General features: G+C 53.1%; 1 protein-coding gene across 2 annotated transcripts in view; it reads right to left on the reverse strand.

Annotated features, from left to right (window-relative positions):
- Window positions 1-26929, reverse strand: part of Pax7 (paired box 7) — a 96977-nt gene that overhangs the window by 3720 nt on the left and 66328 nt on the right. For both annotated transcript variants that reach the window (XM_028880657.2, XM_028880656.2), the window contains exon 8: window positions 8211-8457. In XM_028880657.2, the coding sequence (XP_028736490.1) occupies window positions 8211-8457 (247 nt within the window). The remainder of the gene's footprint in view (window positions 1-8210; window positions 8458-26929) is intronic.

The raw sequence follows: 26929 nt of genomic DNA on the forward strand, positions 1-26929 counted from the left end.
AGAAGCTTCTAGAAATTGAGGTTCTTTCCATGTATTCTGCCATTAAACCTTCACCCTTCTATCCATCTGTATGTACATCCACCCACTATCCATCCCTCCTTCCAACCACCTATTCTTCTATCCTCCCATCCATCCATCCACCCATCCATCCATCCATCCATCTTCTGTCTGTCTGTCTGGTTACATATCAATTTTAATATCCACCCATTTTCCATTCACCCATTATTCTGTTGACTCATCCGTACACATATTCTTCCATCTGTTCATCTGCCAGTCTATCCTTCTGTCCTTCCATCATACTATTCATCTATCCATTCTTTTGTTCATGCATCCGCCTGTCCATTTGTCCATCTTTCCCTTATCCTCTGCTGGCTAGTTTTTATTGCCAACTTGATACAGCCTGGAATTACCTAAGAAGTGAGTACCACTTGAAGAATTGTCTAGATCAGGTAGGCTTGTGGGCATGTCTATGGGGAACTGTCTGGATTGCTAATTGATTATTGATCAACCCAGTCCATTATGGGTGACACCATTCCCTGGGCTGGGGGCCTTAAGCTGCCTAAGAGTGAAGAAAGCTAGCCAAAGGCGGTGCGTAGGTGATACGGGTGCATTTATTTCTCTCTGCTCTTGACTGTGTGTGTGAGGTGACTGGCTTCAAGTTCCTGCCGTAACTTCCCTGTTACCCTGGACTATCGCATGTTATTGTGAGCAACATGACCCTTCCTTCCCTAAGTTGCTTTTGGTCAGGGTATTTGCCACAGCAGCATAAATAAAACTAAAACCCCTCCACCCTTCCCTCATCCCTTCTTCCTTCATTTATTTCTTCATGAATCTCATTTTCTCACCTCCTTCCCAGCCCCTCTGCAGCTGTTTACTCAATGTTTATTGTTTTCCCAGCTCTCTTGCTGGCTCTGTGGGTAAGTACAGACACACATTCCAGTATTCAGTGGGGAATTAAACTCCCTTCCCACAAGCCCTCTGGAGATCCAGGCCACGGGGAGGCCAGTGAACCCTGCTGAGTGAGTCCAGGTGGCACTGAGGACGAAGGTTCTCTACCTGTGCTGGACCCTGAGTGTAACTCATGCAAGAGGCCCAGCAGGGCCCTTGTGCAAGAGCCGAAGTGGCTTTGCACGTGGGCCAAGGGGGCCCTCAGGAGGAAGAGTGGGGGCTGAGGCCCCCAGCCCATCAGTTCCAGCAAAGACAGGCTAGCATTGGTGGGGACGCGGTGTGAGCGTGGGCAGTGGTGGTGGTGGGTGCCGAGACCAGCGGAGACGAGAGTCTCCTCACAAGGCAACGCTGAACATAGCATGAATGTTCATACAGAACAATGCCTATCCATGCCCATTTGGGACACACACACACACACACACACACACACACACACACACATGCACACACACATAACAAGCAAGCACACACACGTGTGTGAGCCATGTGCGCCTTGTGAGCGGATGCACAAATGGGAACACCCATGCACACACAGGTCCTGTGAACATAAGAGCTCACCTGAGGGAGACACAGGCGTCTGTCATATGCAAGTGCTGGCCTGCCAGCATGTGGATCTGTCCTGATGGAAGCTTTAGCAGAAATCTATCCTGACCAAGGCACTCGAGAGGCATGTGGCCAAGCTTCCCAGGGTGCAGGATGCTGCCTTCTAGGCAGGGCCTTGTGACTGTAGCCGGTGCACCCCTAGAGGATCCCCATGACTCAGGGGGCTTAGGGGAAGATAGGAAGCTATGCATGAAGAGTCGCGGGGCTCTCTCTGTCACCTGCCTTCCAGGGCTTCCTGTAGACAGCCTCTGTGCTTCCCCGAGCTTGTCACCTTCTGCATAAAGCAGGGTAGGGGCGGGTAGAGCTGAAAGGTGACACAGCCTGATGGTTAAGCCAGGGAGCCCAGAGGAACAATCTCAATAACTGAGCTGTGTCACATGGGGGTTCAAATGACCTGGATTTAAATTCTGTGACTGTTCACCTTGAGTGTGATCTGGGGCACACCACCTCAGCCTCAGTTCCCTTGTTTGTATCATGGGATAGAACATCTGGATAGAACATCTGGACCAAAGAACTGCAGGGAAAGTTAATAGACCCCACACACATAGTATCTGAGGTTAGAGTGTGGCACTTGTGAGCTCAGGCCCAAAATAGATGTGACCTTTAATGGCGGTATGAAGGAAGGGGTGGCCAAGGGTGGCCACATTCCTGGTCCTGTGATTTTGAGCAAATTGTCTTCCCTTTTAGGTCTATTTATCCATCTGCAAAGTGTTCTTAAACACACTGTCACAGAGGGCTCAGGACAAGGCCCCCAGATCCTAAAGGTTATGCAAACGTCCTGGGGTCTCTTTGGGTCTCGTCTGTGCCTCAGGTAGTCAGGTTTAAGGTGGGTAAATGGAGGAACATTCTGTAACAAGTTCCTAGGCTTGAGGGTCTGTGACATCATCACTCACTCAGTCCAAGGCCCCTAGCTTGGGGAGCAGAGGCAGCTGTGGGGAGTGTGGGGTTCCCAGCTCTATAGCTTTGGGGAGACCCCGCAGCTCTGAGCACTCTGTCATTTCTCCTTCGGTTCCAGGGTGCATGGACCAGTAAGCCACCCTCTTAAAGGGATGACAGAGGGATAGAACCAGAAGCGGCAGAGAGCTAGTCCTGTGCAGCCCTGTACTCAGGGTGCTTTTTGGTCTCATTCCAGCTCTACAAGCCAGGTACTGTGATGGTCCCTTTTCCTGGTTTGACAGAAGGTACAGCCAAGGCCCTTGGGGACTGTAATTAAAATTAGCTGCTTCCTCTCATGCTTTCAAACCCCGGCAGCCCCTGGAAATAATCCTGGGGTCTGAGCATCATGGCAATGGCCCCTGGTGTACAATGGCCCCCAGTGTGCACGTGGCCCTCAGGACTGAGGCGCTTTGTCCCCATGCTCACATTGTCCCATTTCCACTCAGGCAATGCCATGGACTTACCAAGGGCACACATTACCTCAGGTGACCTTCCTTTGGTCACAGAAGGCGGTGGCCTACCTTGCCTCAGTCTATGCCATGCTGGGCTCTAACGCTGCCTCGTTAGTTATTCCTGTGGTGGGCTGTGGGGTCTGTCACCGAGCAACGATAACAGCAAAGGCCGAGTCCACACCTAGTTGGCACTTACTGTGTACTAGGGGAACATGAGTTCTGTGCCTTAGGCAGGACAGTTCCCACTTCATAAATGTGGAAACTGAGGCACAGCACAGTTGCCAGTCCAGAGTTACACTTTGCATCTTGCCCGGAGGAACTTAAGTTGACACCCATGGAGCTGGGGAGATTGTTCAATGGCCAAACTGTGCGAACATGAAAATCAGATCCCTAGAGCCCATGTAGAAAAGCCAGACATGGCGGTATCTGTACCCCAGTGCCGTGGGAGGGGAGACAGGCAGCTGGATCCCTAGGGCTTAATAGATAGTCTGCCTGGTGGCCTGCTTGGTAAGTTCCAGGCCAGTGGGAGATGCTGTCTCAAAAAAACAAGATGGACAGTGTCTGAGGATGATACCTGAGCCTAACCTCTGACCTGACCTCCATGTGCACAACTGCACACACATAAGCATTCACACACAAACACACACACACACACACAAATAGGGGAAAAATAAAGAATTGTTTCTCTAGCACCTCTACCCACTCTGTGCCTCGTCCCTGGTTACCCTCCCCTAGCACACAGTAGGAGCTTTCCCAGGCCCTCCCTGAGGTAGGCAAGGAAGCACCCAGAGGCTAAACTTTCCTGCCGACCCTGACAACTTCCAGAGCACTCTAGGGGGCCAACTGTAGGGCTTTCGTGCCTCTTCCTAGTAGAGCCAGGGGGCTGTGAGAAGACAGGGAGGTGACATTCCTCATTAGGGACTCTGTCAACAGCCCTCGCTGTCCCTCTGTCCCTCCGTGTTTCCCTTCTCCTGCCACACACCCCGCCTGGGCTCTGAACATCTCCAATTACATTAATCAGGAGTTGGCAGGAGATGGGCCAGCAATGCCAACCCGTAAACAAATCTCAGCCATCAATGCCTCGTCAGCGAGCGGCCCCAGAGGAGGACCCTTCTAGACACAAATTCTTATTAGAGTTGTCAGATCTATTAAAATTCTTTTCACACTCCTGCGTTCTATCAGCCCCATCATTAGTATGGCCCTGGCCTCTGGGAACACTGGGGCCATATTAATCTACCACGTGCCCCGTCCCTGGCCTCCTGCTCCCACCCACTCCAGGCACGGTGAGAGATGGGCAGATGGATGGACATGGCCAGAGCCGGAAAAGAAGGTGTGAAGGTGTCCCCGGGAAGGTGAGCGGCCCTAGGGGATGGGGGAGGGTTCTGCTGCATAGGAGTTGGGTCGTGTACTCGTTCCAAAGACACCCGAAAGTGGTGCTTAAGGGCCGGGATGCAGGCGTGGCTACCTTGCCCATCAATATCTCAGGCAAGTAACTTCTCCAGATGCCATTTCTGTAGCCTGCGGTGGGAATAACCACGTATACAGCTCTGTGTGGCAGTGTGGATAGGATGTCGACTCCATAGTAGATGCTCAACTAACAAGCATGTCTCCTCCCTTCCTGCACATGCGCTTAACACAGCTATGCCTTGACTCTGTGCATTTGCTCAGTGGCACTCATATAGTGCCACTGAGCAATAGAGTCTGCACATGGGAGAGCATAGAGTCTGCACATGGGAGAGCGTGCACCAATCAATACCAAGCGTCTTATACAAGACTGGTTCACCTGTGGTTTGAGGTTAGAAAGCTGAGTCACAATTCCCCTGCTGTGGGACCTTGGGAACACTACTCTACCTCTCTGAGCCTAACAAGCTGAGGACTAGGAACCGTGAAAGCAATGTGAACCAGCACACATTTCACACAGTGCTGGGGGGTGGGGGTGGGGCCTAAACTCAAGTGCGGACAAGAGGCAGCAGATGGCAGGTGGGTCAGGATCAACCTAAGGAAGCGCAAGATGTGTGACTTTCCGAGCTTATCAGGGAACCTGGCCTCGTGTGTGCTCAGTGTGCTCAGGGGTGTCTGGCAGGTGGTTAATGGGAATATGGCATGCCCTTGGGCTGCTCCAGAATGTCAACAGAAGAGGAGCCGGGCATGACAGGAAACCTCTGAGATGACCGTCTGGTCCCCGGCCCCATCCTGCAGGTGGGAAATCTGCGGCTGCATGTGTGTCTTGTCTTGGGGTCACACGGTGGTGGAGGAGCCTTAGTGAGCGGGGTCTATGTGGGGCTGGAGAAGATGGCCCCAGAGGAGCCCCGAGTTCTCCCTGCAGCGACAGAGGAGCAGGGGAAAGGGGAGGGGCGAGGAAGGAGAGGGAGGGCAACTGCCTCTCCTTTCTGGCCTCCTGGGCCCCTTCTCTTTTGATCCCCCTCCCCAACCACCCCCATGCTGACTTTGGGGTTAATTTTATTTCCGAATTGGGCAGGCGCCCTGGAGCAGGGCTGGGGCTCCAGGCTCCGGGTGTGACTAACGCCTGCCCGGGGCCGGCCACGCTGCTGCTTTCTGCTCTCCAATGTTTTATCAAGAGCATGTGTGTCCTGTGTTGGGCTGGGAACATGCGCTAGGTCAGGAGGTCAACCAGGGACCCACTGGAAAGGCTCTGTGCACACGGGTGTGCCCTGCTCACAGACGGTCGTGTAGAGAGAGCTGTTTCCCATGCATGCATTCACACTCACGGTCCTGCATATCCATAGTCACACATAATCGCATACACAATCATGCCCAGGCACAGCATATGAACATACGAAGGCACACACATCACAACCATGCAAGCACCCAAGCATGCATAATCATAGACACCTTTAAGCACATGCACACACCAAAATACACATGTACCACGACCACACTTATCTGCATTCTCATTGTATACAAAGGACACACACACACATGTCAATGCACACACACATATATTGACACACCAGCCTATAAGAACTCACCTATGAAAACTAAAATGTGTGCATATTGCCACCACATACTGTCATATGTATGTGTGTCTGTGTGTGCTCATACATGCAAAGCCATGTACACATACCAGTGTGTACACAGAATGGTCACTTGTATGTACTTGTGTGTAGTTATAGGTAAATGTACATACATATGTCCATCACATATTTACACACATATAGTCAACTCATTTATCTGCAAATATGTGGACACTTAGCAACTGCTGAATTATTCAAGCCCCGTCACTTGTACACACTATGTGCATAGACACCTGGACTATAACATACCTGTGATGCATGCACACATGCAAGCATGCACATATGCACATGGGAGGTAGAGGCCCACACAGCTGGCCCTCATTTAACCGTGGAGGCCAAGGCCATGTGGTTGGAATGGGCTGGGGGCCTCAGGAAGCAGAGGTCAGTGTGGCAGGCCCAGGCGGCAGCTGGAGGAGAGGATGCCCTCGGGCTGGGGGCCTCACTCTCTCCACACGCCCTCCTGATTAGTTTGACACCAGCAGGTGAGGCCTTCGCTGGGAGGTGGCAGGAGGGCAGCCTTGTGACCTTTGGCTCCCCCATCCTGTCTGGGCCTGCCCTGCTGCTGGCCCCGTCAGGTGGTGGCCAGAGGTTGTGGCCAAACCCATCTTGCCCAGCTGTTGGCCTGAGGGTCTGCCGTCCCTCCATCAAGGCAAGATACCAAGGGGACCATGGCTGGAGTGGGCACGTGAAACTCTGGAGATTGAGAAGGGGGGTCACGCAGAAGACAGGGCTCTACACACATCCGCCCCCCATGCATGGGGGAAAGGGGGGCAGACCCCCCACTGTATGTCCCCTCTTCATGCCACTGCCCACATGCAGCTAGCTGTCCTGTACTTGACCTGGACCTACTGCAACGGGGAGCGGACTCGCAGGTGTTAGTTTTGTGCCATTCAAATTTTAAAAGCTCATCTTCAGTTTAATTGTTTCCCGGTTGAAAATCTTACCAGTCTATTTAGAAGGACTTGGGTGTGCAGTACTGCGTCCCCAACAGCACATTCATGAACTTTAAGTGTTGATGAAGGACAGCAAACTCAAGTCCCATCTGGGCTACAGGGTGAGTTCAGGCCAGTGTGGACATCTTAGTGAGACCTTGTCTCAAAGTAAGAAGTAAATAGAGGATTGAGGATGTAGCTCTGTGGTAGTGCTCTTCTCTAACTTGGGCAAGGTCCTGAGTTCAATCCCCAGTACCACCAAAGGATAGCAATACAAGCCACTGGATTTCAAAAACAGAGTCTGAACAAAAGAATATAAACTGTTTCCTGGGTAATTAATTATGTGTGGATTGTGTGAAGCAGTGACCTACTCTGAATATATTGGGTTAAATAAAATGTTAATAAAAATGATTCTGCTCCTTTCTTCTTATACTTTAAGAAGAAAGTTTGGCCTTTAGAAAACACAGGGGCATTTGTGGCTCCTGGGACAGAAGCTGGAGTGAGCCACCAAGAAGTGAGCCTGGTTGGATGAGTAGCTGAGAACATCTTAGGCCACCTCTGCTTCCTTTAAGGACCTCTGTTTTCCCACCTGTGAAAGGGACATCTGGACCTGTGCAGTGACTCACAGGGTAAAAAAACAACCTTGAGTTTGATTCCCAGAACCCAGGTAGAGGTGGGAAGAGAGAAACAGTCCCCAAAATTTGTCCCCTGACCTCCACTCAGGTGCAAGTCCCTGCCTCCACTCACATGCAGCACACACACACACACACACACACACACACACACACACACACACCACACAATTTTAAAAAATGGTTTTGTTTTTGTTGTTATTTGTTTCTTTGTGTAATAGTCCTGGCTGTCTTGGAACTTGCTTTGTAGACCAGGTTGGCTTTGAACTCACAGAGATCCATCTGCCTCTGCCCACCAAGTGCTGGGATTAAAGAAGTGTGCCACCACCACCTGGCTTACTTTAAATTTTAAAAGAGGGCCTGAGAGATGGCTCAGTGGTTAAGAGCACTGGCTGCTCTTGCTAAGACCTGGGCTCAGTTCCCAGCACCCTTAGAGTGGCTTATAAATATCTGTAACTCCAGTTTCAGGGGATCAGATGCCCTCTTCTGGCTACTGCAGCACAGGATGCACATGGTACACAGACAGGCAGGCAGGCAGGCAAAACACTCATACACATAAACCAATAAGATAATTTTAAAATTTTTCAAAGGGAGAGACACCCTCCACCCTGGCCACCACCTTGCCCAGGAATAAGCCAGCCCACTGGAGATGGGCAATGAGGGGACACTCACTTTGACCGTACTGGCCATACTGGTAGCCAGCCACAGGGTCCACACTATAGCCAGTGGTGCTGTAGGTGGGTGGGCAGTAAGACTGGGACGTGGGCAAGCTGTCTCCTGGCTTGATGGAGTCGGCCCGCTGGCTGCAGCTGGCAGAGATGGAGGAAGCAGAGTCCAGGCCTCCGTGCAGCGGGGAGATGGAGAAGTCGGCCTGCGGCTGTGGAGGTACTGCACTCGGGTTGCTGAGGATGCTCATCACCTGTGGGAGAGACAGACAGTGCCAGAGGCTGGACCCCAGGGCACCATCACAAAGGGACCGGGTCTGGAGGCCCCGGCAGACCTCAGCAATGTCACAGCTTTATACAGGAAATGGGCGCTGGTCTCCAGTGTTTCCCCTGCCCAAATGGGGACCTCAAGAGCTCCAGGAGCAAAGCAAGCCCTTTGTCACTTCTCTGTCCCTCATGGCCTAGTTTGAGGGGTTGCCCTCTGCCTTCTGCTGAATGAATGAATGATTGCATGCACGAGCAAATTCACTAACTAGATAAGGGCATCCTGAATCTATTGGCTGAATGAGTGAGTGAATGATGGATAGATGAGTGCATGGATTAATGAATGTGCTTACTAGACAAGAGGCACCCTGGGCCTGTCAGTTGAATGACTGAATAAATGATAGTACATTAACTAGGCACACTGAACTTACCAGCTTATCAGTGAATGCATGAATGAACCAGTGGATGCATGCATGAATAAATGAACTAACTTCACAAAGGGCATGAGTGAAGAAATGAACGAATGCATCAATGAATGGGTGTATACATATATGAACTAACAAATGCACTCACTACACAGGATTTGTCTACCCATCGGATGAATGAATGAATGAATGAATGAATGAATGAGGGAGTGAATGGATACTAACTAGAGAAAGGGCACTCTAGATGCTTGATGGATGGACAGACTGACTGACTGACTGAATGCACACATGCACAAGAGATAAATTTACTAACTAGATAAAAGGCACCACGGGCCTATCAGCTGAAGGGGTGAATGAATGAACTGATCTGTGCATGAATTGATGTGTGCATTCCCAAGCGTCCAAACCAGATGATGGTGTCTCTCTCACCAGTCAGGGGGCTTTCCCTCCATTAATGAGATGACTGGGCCGCCCCCATCGGACTGGGATGCCCTCATCCTCACACACACTGAGGCGAGGCTGGTCTTCCTGGCTTCAAGACCCTCACACCCTTGTTGGGCTAAGACAGTACCATTCTCGACCTCTCTGGACTTTGAGCTCCTGCCTCTACGACAGGAAAACACAAAGTCTGTGCTTTCAATATTTTATTTACTTACTTGTAAGTATGTGTGTGTGTGTGGGGGGGTGCATGTCATAGCATGCATGTGGAGATCAGAAAACAACCCAAGAGAACCAGTTCTCTCCTTCCACCCCATGGGTCCTGGGGACTGAACTCAGGTCGTCAGGCTTGGCAGACAGTGCCTTTTACCCACTGACACATCTCACCAGCATCCCCGCTGTCTCTGGCCTTCACTCATGACCCTGCTTGGCCTGGCTCAGCAGTAGGACCCCCAGACTGAGCTCTAGGAACTGAGCCTGAAGAATGGATGTTGGGGCACTGGGGTGCTCACTCAGTCATTCAACAGGTATTGGTAATAAGTCTAGCCTCGTGCCCCAGGGTGGAGGCCATGAAACTTCAGAGCAGAGAGTCCTAGCCCCTGCCCACTGAAGCAGGAGAGAAGAAGCAAAGGTTCCAGGCAATAAGCAAAGACCCTCAAAGCACAGTGCATTGAGGGGTTTGTAGAGACACCTTTGGCTGTGAGAGGCAAGGAGGGCACCCAGACTGCTCAGAGGTCCAAAGAAACTTCTGGAGAAGGTGGGACCTGGCATGGAGCATTCCAGGGACAGTAGAGACAGGTGATACAGGTGGATGATGCTAAAGAATGAGGGGGCACGGTGATCCAGAGGGTTCAAATGTGGAGGAAAACAGCCTCACAGACCTGTCTGCAGGGCCCGGGCCTCTGGTGACCTCCTGGGGATACCATCCTACGGGAAAGAGGCCCTGGGCCAGGAGAAGACAGCTGGGCTTGTGCCCAGCTCTGGGCAGAACACAAGGCAGCTCCTACTGACCCTGTGACTGCACTGTGACTTCTTCACCTGTCTCTAGGAATAAGGCTAGCCGCCAGCACAAGAAAAGATGAAGACAGACCCTTCTGAGGACATCTGTCTCCCCAGTGACTTGTCCTGCACAGGATCTGAGGCAAGAGAACAGGTCAAGGGCAGACACATGGGTTCTTCAAGCCCTGGACAGAGGCAGAGCTCTCATACTTAACAGCTGTGTGGCTGAGGGGGTGTGGACAGCCCGGAAATCCCATGACCCCTGAGGTCCCATGGGAAGGAATTGTGAGGGTGCCCGAGTCAGCGGGGGCTGGGAGGATGCTGGGAGCTCCGGCTGGGACATGCTCTGCCTTGAGCCTGCCGAAGAGCTGGGGAAATGGGGTCCTGTCCTCACAGGCCTCCTCAGCTGCCCCTTCCTTGCACACCTTTTCTTAATCATTCACCTACATGGCATCCCCAATCCAGAGCACTATGTATGGAGACATGTGGGGCAGAGCTAAGAACCCATTTCTCAGGCAAAAGCAGTGAGGTCCACAGAGAACTATGCCTCCACCAGACCTCACAGCTGGTCAGGGAGCCAGCAGGCTAGGGCCTGGTTCATGGCCCAGATCACCTGCCATGGACTCCCAAGGATCAAGTTGACCCATCCAAGCCCTTTGGAGGGTGTCACCCCAGGGTTATGTAGTCATCTGTTTCTTGACGAGCCAAGAGGAATGGAACACCTCCTTCAGCGCCCGGACTTTGTGAAGTAGGTACCTGACCTAAGCAGAGCCAAGGGCAGGGGGTGGCAGGTTGCCCACAGACTTTGCTGGTGGAATTTTAGGCTGGATGGAACCCCGTGGACCGTCCGAGATGGTGAAGATATTATGTGTCTTTGGGGAGGTGTGAAGGGGAGGTATGAGGCAGGGTGGGGTGCACCTGGACCACTTAGAGTTGTCTGCAAAGCTCGCAGACTGACCCTGCCTCTGGCATCTGTCAGGGCAGGATCAATAGCAGGGCACTGGGTGTGGGGATGTGAAGACAGCCAAACCCTGAGCTGGGTCTGTATAGGTGTTCAGATCTTCAAGATGGGTGTCCCCAAGCCTGGGAAACCTGCTGTTGGGGGCAGTACAGGGACTCCATGGCGGACGCAGGACTCTAAAGCTGAACTGGTCCTGGGAGACTCCTCTCTTCCCAGCTGTGCTTCTGTGTTGACTCCTAATCCAGGCCCCATTTTCCCACCCAAACGATGACGCTGTCACTCATCTTGTCGCTCACAAGCAGCCTGCGACCCCTGAGAGGAGGCCTGGGCCTCAAGAACAGACTCAGTGGCCCCTTCCCTTCTTTCAGAACATGCATCAGGGTGGCAGGGTCCTGGAGGAGGTTGGGACCCAGCTTGACTCTAGTCCTGCCCTTTACCAAGATGGCCAGCTCAGAAAAGATGTGGGGAAGGTAGAAAGGGGAAGGATGGGTAGGGAGAGAAGGCGGTACTCCACAGACCCCATGCACACACATTTTCTATGACAGACACCCACACACATGGTGGCCAGACCTGACTGCATCGCTTAAGAACTACTAAGGGCCCCAGCAAGGGCTTCTTGTGACCACGCCTTTCTCTACTCGTCCAGTTTCCCGGCCCCTTTGTGACTTTGTGATATTGTGATATTGTATTCCCTGAAGCAGACAACGTTCATGCCCTCATTTATTATTCAACAAATGTGTCATGGAATGGTGCCATGGGCACAAAGTCCGTGCTCTCAGCTGCTTTGTGGCTCCAGTGTGTGATGTGTGTGTCTGCCTCCTACGAGGAGCTCAGAGGGCTGGCTGAATCCACAGAGAGCTCCGATGAAAAGGACTCAAGTTTGGTTCCCAGAACCCACATCAGGCAGCTCACAATCTCCTCTAACTATAGTTCCAGGGGATTTGACGCCCTCTTCTGGTCTCCTCAGGCACCTGCACATACATGTTGCACATAACCTCTCACACAGGCACATATGCGCACTTATGTGTATATATGTACATGCCATTTTATAATGGAAAGTAATGAAATCCGTTTTGAAAATATTTTAAGCGGAGCATGATTCTAGGTGCTCAGCACTTGGGTGGCAGAGGTATATATATGGAGCTCCATGAGTTTGAGGCCAGCCTGGTCTACATAGTGAGATCCAGATCAGCCAGGGCTGCACAGTAAGGAGACCTGTGAGCTGTGAGACCTCCCGCAACCCTTTGTAGGAAGGGGTTTGTGTGGTGCCCAGTGGCTCCGAAGGTCTTGGACCCTGCCGGTTAACAGACAGCTGGGCCCAGGGAGCTTTTCCCATAATGGGATTTGCTCAATGGGATTTGGCCTGGAACATCAAATCAAATCCACATCTGGGGTAGGTGTGAATGGTGGCTGAGTCCCTGGAGGCCTGTGGATCAAACGGTTTCTATTTCATCTGCCTGGGAGCTGCTTCCCAGCAAACAGACAGGGCACAACCTGAGAGAGCCGGGCAGCACCCATGGAGGTGAGGTTTCAGCCAGGGCTGTGCCAGGTCACTGCAGCAGCTTCTCAAGTAAATGGTTTTCTACCCCTAATCTGTAAGTGGGGAAACTGAGGCACCAGGGAGTGAAAGACCTGTTGGATTTCATGCAGCTGGTCAGTGGTCCCTCCGGGGTCTGTGCCTGGGTCTCAGATCTCTCAGGTGTGGCTCCCACTAGGCTTCGGGGTCTTCCCAGCACTGATGGCACAGAGCCCTGGGGACCTCTGCCGGAAGTCCCTCTGCCACAGAAGCAGGAAGCATCTTGCCCACAGTGAGGCCCGGCGGAGGTCTGGGCCCCGCACACTTTTGAACTTGAGGAAGTACTGGTCTGATGTGGTAATGTACACCCCCTCAGGAATGCCTAGGCCTCTCCCGGGTGGGGTTGGCTTTATCCCGGTGACCTTGCTCCCACTAATGTATTACTTCTTGGTAAGGTACCGTTACTAACTCAAAATCAATACTGACCTCCACATCTGTAAGGTTTTATCTGAAGGCAAATCTCGGGGCTGTCCGTCAGCCTGACTGACAGCCTTACCTTCCTCTCTCTTCCTTTCTTCCCCCTTCACCAACCCCCACCAACACTCCACCCCCACCCCTTCCCCAAATCAGTCCCAGCCCAGACCTGGCTAAATCAATAAGGGGCCAGCCTCACCCACCCCCTTCCGCCCCTGGGGAGAGGCCTGCTGCTTTCAGGGGTGGGACCCCCCTTCCACAGTCTCTGCTCGGCAGCCCCTCCTCTGTGGACGCCCCGACGCACTCCCCTACTTTAAAAGGGGATGGTAGAATGTAATTAATTCCCTCCGTTCTTGAGCTGGCCTGAGGGCCTGGGACTGAAGAGCCTGAGCTTGGAGCTCTGCACCCTCTGTGATAACCCAACATGGCTTGGGGAGCGGAGCTGAAATTAGAGGTGTCATAGCTAAACCAGGGCTGTGTGGCAGGCTCTGCGTGGTGGGGAGAGGGAGGAGACGGGCCTGGGACTGAGAAGGGAATGGGGGGGTTACTGTTAGGTCAAAGCTGCAGGTTGGAGACTTCCTTCTCTGAGGCCCCGAGAGCTACAGCACTTTTGCCAAGGATCCTAGACCCGCCGAAGGCAGAAAAGCCGGGGATCCTCCTCGAGCCTGGAAGGTGTTTGCTTTTTGAGCTAGTGTCTTCCTGTAGCCCAGGCTGGCCTCGAACACTCAACTCTCCTACCAGATGCAGTCTCATATCGTCCAAGGCTGCTCTGGAACTCCTTGTGTAGCTAAAAAAAAAATAATCCTGAATCCGCCTCGACAGGCAGAGCACTGGGATTACAAGCGGGCATTCCCACACCTGGCTTTGGGAACAGGTCCTTTAGTTCAGGTGCTCAAGACCAAGTCGCTGCCCCGACTCTGCCCCCACCCGGACCCTCACACCGTCTCCCACCACCACCCCTGCTGAAGTTCTTTAACCTGCGACCCCCCTGAGATGGAAATGGACCTAAGAGAGTAGACATAGGGGACTCTTCTCCAGCCACCTGGGCGAATGTGTGCTTTTCCACTCTGTCGCCAAGCCTCCTCCAGGAGCTCTGGGAAGGTCTGTCCTACCTAAGAGTTGGCTGCAGTCTCCAAAAGGGAGCAGGCGCAGGACATTTCAGCAAGCCACACCCCCTCAGGCATGATGGTGCTCACCACTAGAGAGGAGGAGGCTGGGAGGATTTGGGGCAAGTCTCTGAGGTTTCCCAGTCTTGGGTTGCTGGGAAACTCACACTTTGGTACAGGCACATATAGCCACACAGATGGAGCAACCTTCTTCCGGACCCCAAACAGTTTTTCCTTCTTTCCCATCAAGAACACCCTTTTATCTCTACACACACATTTTGGTAAAGGGTCCACCCACTGCCACTCCCATCCTCAGACTGTGTTTGGTCATAAAGGACTCTCTGATGTAGCACTCAAAAGACTGGTTCTCCAGCCTCTCGCCCAGCTCCATCCTTGGCTCACCCTCTTGCTAACACACATCACTGTGACTAAAAGTGGCCAGGCCAGAGTGGGCACAGAGTGACAGTCTGTTCCATTGCCAAGAATGGGAGGCAGGGTTTGTTGGAGCTACAAAAATGTTTTGAAGAACCAGGGGCTAACCCAGATTGGGATTAGCTGGGGATAGCCCTGGCTCCAGGCGCGCACTCCATCAGGTTGGACTGAGGAGGGAAGTGGAGCAGAACTGTGGTCCAATCTCTGTTCCTTCCACTTAGCTGTTCACTGGTGTCACCTGCCTGGATACTGGGAATATTTTCAGTATCTCCAGGTGACTCCAATAGGTACCAAATAGCCTCAAAACATAGCCAGGTCCTCTTGGGCAAAGACATGGGGTATACACACACACACACACACACACACACAAATGCACACAAATGCACACATGCATGCATATATATGCATATATACAAATATGCACACACATATACACACAAATGTGCATACATGTTAGGTCCACAAGTCATCCACAAACCCCACAGTGGCAAACTGACCCACACTTACTCCCACACACCATAGCCTCACACCTCAACATTATCCAGCTCCCCTGTGCAGACCTATGCATCTATATCATCCTCCTCCAATCCCAACACCACACACACACACACACACACACACACACACACACAGAAGCATTTCCCCCTGCTGGTCCCCTGCCTGTCTCCAGCTGGGATTAGTGCAAGCGAGAAATCCCCCACCCAGGCAGCCAGCTACCACTGCTCCCCTCTCCCGCCTCTCAATTCTCTGCTAAGAGGATCTATGCCCCCCCCCACTGCCCCCTGTGGACAGCAGTAATGGGCTTCGGGTGCTGACTCGGAACTTCCAAACAAGATTTCTCCCAGGTCTCCCGGGCCCCGCCCCTTCACCAGCGATTGCTGTGTAGGGGCTGCACCCCATCCCCCACTTCACATGGAAGCCCGCAGGCTTGCATCCCTCCAGCCTTCAGTGAAATTCTTCACTTGCTGAAGTACAGCCGTACCCTCTGGTTCCCAGAGCCTCTGGTTCCCAGAGCCTGTCCCTGTCAGGCCCACCTCCTCCTCTGAGGCAGTTGCCCTACTCGGCAGAGAGGAAACTCAGGCCCAGGGGCTTCCGGGAGTACCCAAGGGGCAAATAATAGTGAGCCCCTGAGCCCTGGCTTCAGTGCTGTGCTCTGGTCTGTCCCTGTCCTGAGGTATGCGCTACCAGACAGCTCAGCAGCTCAGTATGGTGTGTACTCTGTGTGTATGGGCTGTGTATGGGTCACATGTGTGCATGGGAGTGCAAAGTGCATCTGGCTGTTAGATATGTACATGCATGATTACTGTGTGTATGTGTGTATACATGGGATTATCATACAGAGGACTTTGTCTGCATATGGACATGAGTGTGAAAATTGTGTGTGTGTGGGGCTATGTGAGCAGGTACATGTGTACGGAAATACTGAGTGCATGTTTGCATAGCTGTTAACTGTGTGTGTGTATGCATGAGCATCAGGTGTACATGTGTGTGCACAAAGGACTATTGTATTCAGGATTGTGTGTGTACAGGGGAGTATTATACATTCTCAGGAGAATCTTTTTGTGTCTGTGTACATTTGTGTACATGGCACTATTTATCTCTGTATACATGGATATATTGTTTGTGCACACATGTGAGTCTGCCTGTGAGTTTGGTGTAGGTGTGCAAGGTAAAAGTTGCAGGTAAGGTCTCCTGGAGTGAGCAGGAAGGGGGAAGGCTCTTTGGGAGCCAGCAGCAGAAGGGATCCAGGTGAGACTTTGGAAGGCCCTCCTGGAATCAGAAGGGACCAGAGAAGGCTCAGCAGGGAGAGGCTGGAGCCTCGCCTCACAGAGGCAGCCCTCAGCTTTCCTGTGCCCCATACTCTTCCCAGGCTCAGGCTGATACTAACCCTGAGTGCTGCTGTGCACATGGCAAACTCACCCACACACCCGCAGATCCCCATGCACACAAACACCTCTTCAACATTTACACATTCTATTGTAGCCGTCCATGACAGCCCAGCATGGGCAGGAGCTGCCTGGAGACAGACTGAGTGCCTGGCACACAGTAGGTGTCCATTAAATATATGCTAAATGAGCAAGTTCAGAAGGGAACCAAGGACTGGATCTTTTTCTCTCTAGCCCAGGCCTGGCACATATCTGGCTTTTTTTTTTTTTTTTAATGAAAATCAAAAAGGCCAGTTGTAGTGGCATGCTTATGTCCCCCAATCCTGAATATTCTCAAAGGACCCCTCCCCAGCTCACAGAGCCAGGGAAGCAGGACAGGAGTTGTGGATGGAATGACCTCTTGCATATATATGAACACACACACACACACACACACACACACACACACACACACACACACACAAAAAGTGCCACTCTCCAGATATCTAGAAACATGGCAGAGGTTTTAGCCATCCCTCCCTGGGCAGCTCCTTAGGCTGGCCAAGGTTGGAGGTGTCCATGTGGGTTGGGGGTGGGCAGGGGGGGTGAGATCTCTGATAGCTGGATAAACACGGCCAGGGGATTAGAGCGACTGACTGCTCAGACAGTGGTGGAGGGGTTGGGAAGGAAGGGACCAGCCGATCGCTGGGAAAGATATGACTATTTAAAGATAATGATTGCATAAATTTAATTAGCAGAGTTTCACGCGGCAAATGGCCGTTTTGTAATTAATGTAGCCGGCCTTACTAAGCATGAAAGGTCCCCTCCCTCTCCCGCTCCCCCGCCTCTGCTGCCCTAATGAAAGACAGAGAGCAAGTGACAGAAACAGTTTGTCAGCGGCTCCAGGTGTCAGGGGCCTAATTGGCCAAGCTGAGGGGGAGGAGGAGGCAGAGGGGTGAAGGGGAGGGAAGCAGGATGGGGCCTCAGTTCCCCGGGTCTGTGTGTGGGGGGGTCCCCTTCATAATTGTCAGAGAGGAGAGTGTAGATTGGCGGTGGCAGGGACTGGGTGGTGGCAGTGAGGCCTCATTAGTATCTGGGCAGACAAGCTGGCATGCATCACAGTGTGTTAGGGACCCACAGCCATGATGGCTCAGGCCTATTGCTCTCCCAGAGTGCCAGTTCTCCACAGCAGGGTAAAAGGACCCATGGGCCTCAGTTGTTCTTCCGTTTTGTCCCCGACACTGACAGGCCCACATTGCTATATACCTACTGTGTGCAGGAAGCCACTCCTTCCCACCAATCAGAAAGACACCACTGGCTCAGGGACACACCCTTCCATCGTTCTGAACCGAGGCTATTCCTCCACCCACCAGATGTCTTCGAATGAGCAGCAGGCTGCTGGGATGCTTCATGAAACCTTCTCTGGACACCTCCCGGTCAGCTCAAGAATGAGCCAGCATCCACCCCATGGCCTTGACCTAGTGAAGTGTGAGCCTAAGGAAAAGCAGCTGTCTAGGGGTTGGAGCGACAGCTCCGAGGTTGAGAGCACTTCCTGTTCAGTTCCCAGCACCTACACGAGGTGGCTCAGAACCACCTGTAAGTCTAACTCCAGGTGCCCTCTTCTGGCTTCCATGGTGCCTACACACACCTGCATGTACACAACACACACACACACACACACACACACACACACACACACACACACACCATGCACACTAAAGTAAATCCTTTTTTAATAAAAAGGAAAAACAACAACAACAACACAGAGGTTTCATTTTAAAGACAAGGAAACCAAGGCTCCAGGAAGCAAACTAGTTGACCCCGATTAATATGCTCGGTCACTTTTGGGACTGGGATTGGAACCCATAAGGTATACACTGAAAGCCAATTCCATTCCTAATATCTCCTGGAGGGACTCACTGTGGGGCCAGCCCAGATCCTGTTCCTACTCCACAGTGATCTCACTCGCTACCGAGCAAACTCTCCTTGTGACGTGGGTACAGCCACCTGTCCCCAGGGCCACTTAGCATTCTTTTTCCTTCTCTCTCTCTCTGTGCACATATGCACTGATACACCTGGGTGAGGTGACAACCTTATGTGTTCCTCATCTGTGACCCTCCACCATGTTTTCTGAGGCAGGGTCTCTCATTGACCTGGAGCTAACCTGGGCCTCCTGTCTCTGCGCTTAGATTACAGGTGTTCACCACCATGGCAGGCTTTTTTTTAGGGGTTCTGAGGGTCAAACTCAGGTCAGTTCCTTTCCCCCTAGTGCCTTACAACTTCCCTATCGCCCCAGCCCCACCCATTCTTGTGGCTGACCAGATGGTGAGGTAGAGAATGAGTGGCCACATCCATCTTAGGCTGTAGCAGTGAGGCTGAGGCCATGTGCATCCTGCTCTCTGACAGTGGCCGTGAAGGTCCTTATCATCCTCTCGGCTGTGTTCCGCCATCCTCAAAGCCTCGGCCCATGCCCTCAGCAAGCCAGCCCTTGCCCACCAGTTTTGTCTGTCAAAGGCAGGGCAGGAAGGCCCTGAGCCAGCCTGGCTGGTGGAACTGGAGCAGGGTGGGGAGGAACCACCCTCTCCCAGACCAAATTCAATTTCAAAGCTTAATGGGCTTGCAGAAGAGCCTGGTGAACTCTCTGACGCAGCTCCTTGCCGGCTGGGTGGTTCTGGGCCGGGCCACCGAGTGCGCAGTGGCTGAGCAGGGAGAGCCCTGGGCCCCATCAAGAGTGGCGGGGGCACTGAGGGAGTGAAAAATGTCAGAGCAAATTGCTCTTGACAGCGTTAATATCTGCACCTCATAGCAATAATTACATGTAAATAAATAGCAAAATCACACTCAGCTGGAGGCAGCTTGGGAGACCGAGCGGCTAAGGACCAGCTGAGGGCCTGTGGCGCTCCGCTCCACCCGTTTCTTTCTCTCTCAGCACCTCTGCTCCCACGCTCCTCAGCCAGCACAGAGTGGAGATCTGGTCACCCCAACCACTTACACCAAGAAGGGCCAAGGAAAAGGAGCCGTTGGGGTCTCCCACCCCACTTTCTCAGCCAGCCTTCATGGTTTATCTGAGCGAGCACCCCATTTACCTTCTTCCTCCCTGTGTCTCATTGCATCTCCAGGCTTCTGTGGGGACCCCTCTGACCTCTCCCCAGTCCACCTATCTGGCTGCCTCCTGCCTTGACCTCTAAAGAGATGTGCCTGGTCCAGAGCCTTCCACGACTCCCTGTCTATGCCTGTGACTTGTCTTGGTCACCAGACGTCTTTGCTTTCCCTCGCCGACTCAACACCTGGCAGACCACCACGAGCCATGCAAAGTCACAAGCTAAACATGGTGGAACTTCCTGGAGACCAAGGGTCAACTTGACGTGATGCTAACTAATGTCTCGTAGCTCCAACAGTGAAGAGCTAACACACATTTTACAGGGAACACTCAGGGCCCCAAGGAGAAGCACTCTCAACTACAATCTGAGGTGACTGGAAGATGCCCCATGGGCCCCAGATAGACCACTAACGCTAAGGAAGTTCCAGGGAACATTCTAGAGTCTCTTGCTTCCAGAGTTCCAGGGCCTGCAAATTTGTTGCTGTGGTTTTGTACAGTTGGATTGGGGAAGTCGGCAAGAAGAGCTGAGCCTGAATCCCCAGCCAAGTCACAATGGAAAGACAGAAAGTAGAGGCTGGAGGGGAGGGAGGAGGAGGACAGCCACGGGAGAATTCCACCCAGGCAGGTGCTCCCATGCTCACATGGTGAGCCCAGGTGGATCATGTGCCTGGAAAGAATCCAGAGTCCCTTCCCCACCCCCCCAACTCCCACCCCCTCCCCTTGGCTCCCTGGTTGCTTTGCAGCAAGTTCTAAACTGAGACAAGGCACGCAGATGGCCCTTCCAGCGCCTCAGACACCCCGCACAGGGCAGAGAACGCAGTCTCCATTCTTCCGGAAACAAACATCCTCTGTGGCGCAGCCCCCACGCCCCGCACCTCCTTGTTTAGCGCAGAGACTAATCCACTTATCAAGGCTAAGGCGCCTGTGAATCCCCGTTTGATAAAGGCAGCTACAAAATTAGCAAAAAAACGTGCCCACGGCATGGAGGGCTCCATAGCAAACAAACAAGAAGCTGGGGACGGCACTGAGATGTTGTCTGCTCCCATCCCGGGGCGGGAGAGATGCGGCTAGAGATAGGGAGGGGCTCACTGGCTGGGATGGGGATGCTGATGGCTCAGTTTAATATGGTTATACGGGAAAGGGGGGGCACGGGGAAGGAACCAGACTGCTGTACTAATATCCCCAGCTCCACTCTGAGCCCCCACTCTATGACCCTGGAGTTGGCTACACTTCTAAATATAGCCATACATAACTGAAATTATTGTCTTCTGACTGCTGACCCATACCAGGTACACATATAATCTCAGAGTACCTAGGACATTGGCAGTACAGAGAGGTCAAGTCAGCTGCTTGCGATCACACAGCTGGTGAGCACTGCTTCTCACCCAAAGAATGCTCTCTGATTTGACATTTAACTCTAACTGTGGTCCCCAAATCTTGACGACAGTCTCCTAAACTGGCCAAGACCCCCTAACCTTGGCTGTCCTTCCAGCGAGGTAGGGTTCCCTCTATTGCCATTCTGTGCAGAGACCACGAGTTCTCAAGGTTCTGGGTGTGATCTGAAAACAGTCTCCCTCCCATATTCCTGAAGGAGTCTGAGTCTGTACCCCATGTCCATTGGGGCATCTAGGGAAGGGAGAGACCAGGAGAAGATTCTAAAAGGCCAGGCAGGATTCTGTGCTGCCCACCCACAGCCAGCCACGGCTTGGGGAAGAGAAGCTGGTCCCAGGGCTAGGGGATGGTGACATTAATCACAGAAAGCACCTGTCAGGGTGGCATCTGGAACTAAAGGAAAACACTTGGCCAGGGGCAGGGCTTCTCACCTCGGGCTCTGGGAGTTTGCAGACCACCACTGCCATGCTGGGAAGCCAGGACTTCTGAGGTTCAGGCCCGGCAACTCTGAAAAAGGTCCCTGCCCAGGGAGAATGTGCCAATACTAGCTCTAGCAGGTCACCCCACTGGGCTACAAAATGGGCCTGTGTGGCTGCTGATTGGGTGGACAGGGTAGCCCAAGGCTGCACAGCTGGGTGCTGGTGCGGCTGGAATTCCGATTTGTGCTCCTCTGGCTACAGAGTAATGCTGGGTTCCCTCCTCACAGGAGCCCTCTGACCCCTCCGGCACCTGCCCCCATGCTCTGGGCCCGTCCACCCAGACTCCTGATCTCTGCCTCACTGAGGGAGGGCTCTGACCCTCCGTCAGACTTGGCCACAGCGCCCTTGCCTCCCCTCCGCCTCTCTCCCTGCCTCTGCCCCGTCACTGAGCCCTAATTCACCCTTCTGTTCTTAGTCTTCTGTCTTCTCTCTCCTTCTCTCTCCCCACCCCTCTCTTCTTTCCATGACTCTGTATATCACTTCAGACCCCGCTTCCTTCTCTCTCCAGTATCTCACAGTGCAGCTCTCTGGTCCATATGTCCATACATAGGTTCTTTTTCTTCTTTATTCCCCTCTGTTCATACCCTGCCCCTCACCCATAGGCCTCCTGGTCGAGCCTGGTCCAGCTAATGGTCAGCACAGCTCTTACAGACCTCAGGGGTGAGGAGCCCTTGGGCTACCTGTCTCACTCGCTGGCTGTTTCCTCTTGGCTCCTGGGGTCTGGGGTCGGGGTCTGGGGGTTCCCTCTCATATGCCCTTCTCTCTTCACCCTCTGTGGCTCAGGGTGGTACAATGTAAGTTGGATTGCTGGGAAAGGAAGGTTGGAGAGGCCACCTGGCCAGCACTGCTCACACCCTCAGGGCACAGTATCCCTGGAGACCTTCTCAAGAACAGCCTAGATCTAAACCGCAAAGGTGACAACCAGCCTGTCCCTCCTACTGGGGTGGCCCATGGAGAAGACGACATCTACCCCAGAGTAGATCTGGGTTTTGGATTCTGACATTGTCCTGGCATGCTGACCTTGGATTTCACATCTGAGTCAGCAGAATGGACAGTCTGACTACAGGTCCTCTGTGCTCAGTCACCATCAGACTGCCAATGGGGAACAAAAGTGCTTTGTCAAGCTGGGTGTGAAATCACGTACCTGTAAACCCAGCCATTTTGAGGCCAGCCTGATCTACACAGTGAGTTCCAGGCCAGCCTAGGCTACAGGGTAAAAGATTGTCTCCAACAAACAAACAAACAAACAAACAAACAAAACAAAACAAGGCTTGGGACGTAGTCCAGCAGAAGCACACTTGTACAGCACCTACTTACAAGGCGCTGAGTTCCATGCCCAGCACGGTGAAAACCAAATAGAAGCATTACTTCAGCCACTGTGTGCAGTAATCACATCAGACCTACTTCTCAGTGGCTCAAAACAGAGCAAAACCCCGACGACGACGACGACGACGACGACGACGATGATGATGACGACGGCGGCAGCTATTTTACCCCAGAGGCCTCGAGAGAGGATGAGGTTGGCTGGGAGTGGGATGAGCCCCCAGGGAGCTCAGGGAAGGATGCTGGAGTTTCAGGCTGCAGAGAGAGCATGCCTGTGGCTAGAAGGGAAAGGGAGCCCTTTGGGTAAGGATCAGGAACTCCTGCCCCTGGGCACCACGTCTCAATTTCAGCCTGGACATGTCCCCTTTTTGATAAGACACTTGCCAGGGCCCTCATGGGACCTTAATCCTCTGATGCCTCTGGTCAGACAGCCCTGGTCTGATGAGAGGGTCTTGTTCATTTGGCCTCGGGCCAGCTCCACTTGGCAGACCTCTGGGCCTGGGGAGCTGAGGTCTGATCCACTGCAGGATGAGAGGACAGAAAGAGGGCAGGGCGGGTCTCCTGTCCCCTTGGCCACTATTGTCTCACCCACAAGGCTGCCTCTACCTCTGTTTTGGATTTGTGACTTAGCGGGCTCTGTCAAGATGTCACCCTGGCTCTACAGTAGAAAGAGACGGCTACTCAGAAAAGTCTAAGAATAGGTCCCTCTAGCAACCAAGGTTTGGGGTCTCTCTAGGTGCTGAGTAACACAGAGGCTATTCCGGGGTGTCTCCCAGCTCTGAGAGGTCAGGGGCAAAGTTTTAGGGAAGTTCCCAACAGTCGATTTTGTTTTTCCTTTTTGGAGGGAGTGGTTGTGTGTGTGTGTGTGTGTGTGTGTGTGTGTGTGTGTGTGTGTGTGTGCACATTTGTATGTGTGCAGGTGTGCATTTACATGCCTGGATATACATATGAAGACCAGAGGTGGATAAGTGGATATCAAGTGTCTTCTTCTTTAAAGAAATACTTATTTATCTTGATTTTATGTGCATGGGTGTGTCTGCATGCCTGCAGTGCCCACAGAGGACAGAGGGCATCGGATCCTGGAGTTAGAGACAGTTGTGGGCTGCCATGTGATTCTGAACCCAGGTCCTCTGGGAGAGCAGCCAGTGCTCTTAGCCCCTGAGCCATCTCTGCAGCCCCCTCAAGTGGCTTTTTTAATCACTTTTCACTTTATGTTTTGAGCCAGGTTTTCCCACCTAACCTGTGCTCGCCGTTCTGGCTAAGGCCAGCTGTCCACAGAGCCCGAGGGGTCTTTCTCTGTCTGTTTCCCTGCACTGGGGTGACAGGTGTGCACCACTTCACCCAGATTCTTTGGAGGGTGCTGGGGACTGAACTTGGGTCCTCGTGCTTTGTGCAGTAAGTGCTTAACCAGCTGAGCCATCTCCCTGTCCCGGGGGAGGGTCTTGCTGTGCAGCCCAGGCTTGCCTCATACTCATGACAAGTCCCCTGCCTCCACCTCCCACGCAATGGGGCTGCTGGCTTGTACCACCATACTTTGTTCCAGAGTCATATCATAAAGAAAAGGGGGTTGACATGCTGAGGCTGTTGGGGTGCACGGGGCACCCAAGCATACTGACACCAGGGAGGCCTTTGTCAGGGTCTCCAGTCATACTGGGTAAGATTGCCAATGTTAATCCCGTGCTCTGAGGTGCCAGGCTGCCAATGGGCTGCCTCAGTTGGTGCTGTCTTTAAAACCAGGTTCCCAGGCCCACCGCATAACCTTCGTGGTTGTCGTGGACCAATCTGGGAGCTTGAGTTTTAACAGACACCCCAGACCCTTTTGGTGCCCAGCTCAGGAAAACCCTGATCTGGTACTGATCTCATATCTCTGGCCTCTGAAGGACCTGCTCTGCTTGTACCGTCCCAGCACCCATGGGTTCTCTCTAGTTCTCCCAACTTTCCCTTTCGTCCCCGGCCTTCAGGACTCCTGAGCTGAATCCCGTTCCTTTGACCCCTGCTTCTACCACCATGCACACATAAAAGCTCTCTGTGCCACACACCGTGGAGGGAGGGGGTCCGTCATGGGGGTTCCTGAAAGTTCCCATCAGTGGGGGTCCTCCAGACGTTACCATACAGAATCTTATCTCCTGGTCTCCATGCTGAACCCTATTGCCAGGGACAGAGAAGCCAGCCCAGCCTCCTAGAGACCTGTCTGTCACACCAAGAAGGTATGCCCCTGGGTTCGGGTGTCTAGGACCCACAGACCACACCCTGCTTTATCTTGGGCACATCTCCCTCTCTGAAGGCTTCTGCCTCAGTGCTGGCTTCTTGCTGTTTCTTGGAGGCAGGGTCCAAGCAAGGCTGGTTGGCTTTTTGTCCCTAGCACTAAGCATTAATTGGGACCCTGCTGTGTGTAAAGCTTTGTACTGGGGATATAGGCCACCAGACAGCCTGGACCCTGCTCTACTGAGGGAACTATCCAGAAAGTTAGAGCTCCAAGCTAATATTGCAAGCACAGGAACAAGAGGGGCTGGGGAACTCACTCGGAGAGTGGAAGAGCTGAGGACCAAGAGGGAGTCGGCTCAGGAATGTTTCAGGGAAGAAGGCAAATGCCTTAGTGTGGATGGAACAAGGAGGATTCCCTGAAATTGCCAAGAGAAGGGGGGCTAGCCTGCCAGATCACTGGATGCACAATGCCTTGTCCTGGGTTCCCCTCACAAATGTCGGTACCCAGGGCTGCACCCCATCCTGGGTCCTGAGACCAGGCTGGTTCTCAGAGCTGCTTGGGCTGGCAGTCGGCTCGCTGCTGCACGGGATCCCAGGCCGGGCAGCAGGAATTAAGCAGGCTGCGGAGCCCAGTGAGTCCTTATCTCGGGGAGACAGTTGTTGGGAATCACTTTGACTGAGTGGTTTTGTCTCCCTGCATTTTCCACTGTCAGGCGGCCTCAGGCCATGGATCAAAGGCGCGGCAGCGCAGCCGAAGCAGCAGCCGAGAGGGAGGGGTGTCAGCTGCCCGCCCCGCCCCCGTCCGTGTCCCCATCCCGGCCCCCCTGCTCCCCACCCCCACACAAGGCCTGGGGACCCTGCACCCAGCTCACTCGCAGGCACCTAGCTCAGCCGCAAGCACCATAGGTTGGATGAGCTGACCAGAGAGATGAAGAATCGTGGAAGGGGTGGAGGAAGGACTGAAGATGAGGAAGAAGAGGCCCTCGGTGGAGCCAGGGAAAGGAGAGGTGTAGAGAAGAATGAGAGAGATTAGGGCAGGACAATGGGGCTGGGGGCTGGAATGGCCAGGAAAGAGGGAGGGAGGAAGGAAGAGGGTCTGAACCGAGGGATGGGGGATGCCCTGGAGGAGAGGGGCCTGCACCTGTGTGTGGGTATGCAGAAGGGTGAGACAGGGTCCAAGAGGATGTCGGGGGGTGGGGCCAACGGCTCAAGAGACAGTGGGGCCCGAGACGAGGGAAGGATGGGGACAGGAAAGGAATGGACAGAAACCAAAGATGCACTTCCCAACAGCTGTGTGCCTGAGAAAATTCTGGGCTGGGACCTCAGGTGAGGGAAGTGTGGGAAGAGGAAGGGAAAGGCTGACCATCCTCCCTGGAAAGCGCGGACAGAGAGGATCCCTGGGGTGAGTGACCCACAGCCAGGGTACACAGGAATGAGATCCCAGTCCAGCGTGCCCTTCCAAGGGTTTCCAACAACACTGAGGGAAGCAGCCCAGATAACCTAGCTATTCCCAGAAGCTTCATGCCAAGCAAGAGTCTCCAGAGCCCTTGCCTTTGCTTTAGCAGAACTCTGTGGGCGGTCGAACACCTGTCCCAAATGAAAAGGGTGCTAAAGGAAGTGTCCCAGCTGGGGAGAGAGCCAGAGTGGTTAGGGGGGGGCCTTGGTTAGAGAAGAGCCAGGAACGAAGGGAACAAGACCAAGAAGGAGACCAGGAGCTATCGAGAGGTGCAGGAAAGGGATTCGGAAG

This window comes from Peromyscus leucopus, chromosome 2, assembly GCF_004664715.2.
Source record: "Peromyscus leucopus breed LL Stock chromosome 2, UCI_PerLeu_2.1, whole genome shotgun sequence".
NCBI classification, from domain to species: domain Eukaryota; kingdom Metazoa; phylum Chordata; class Mammalia; order Rodentia; family Cricetidae; genus Peromyscus; species Peromyscus leucopus.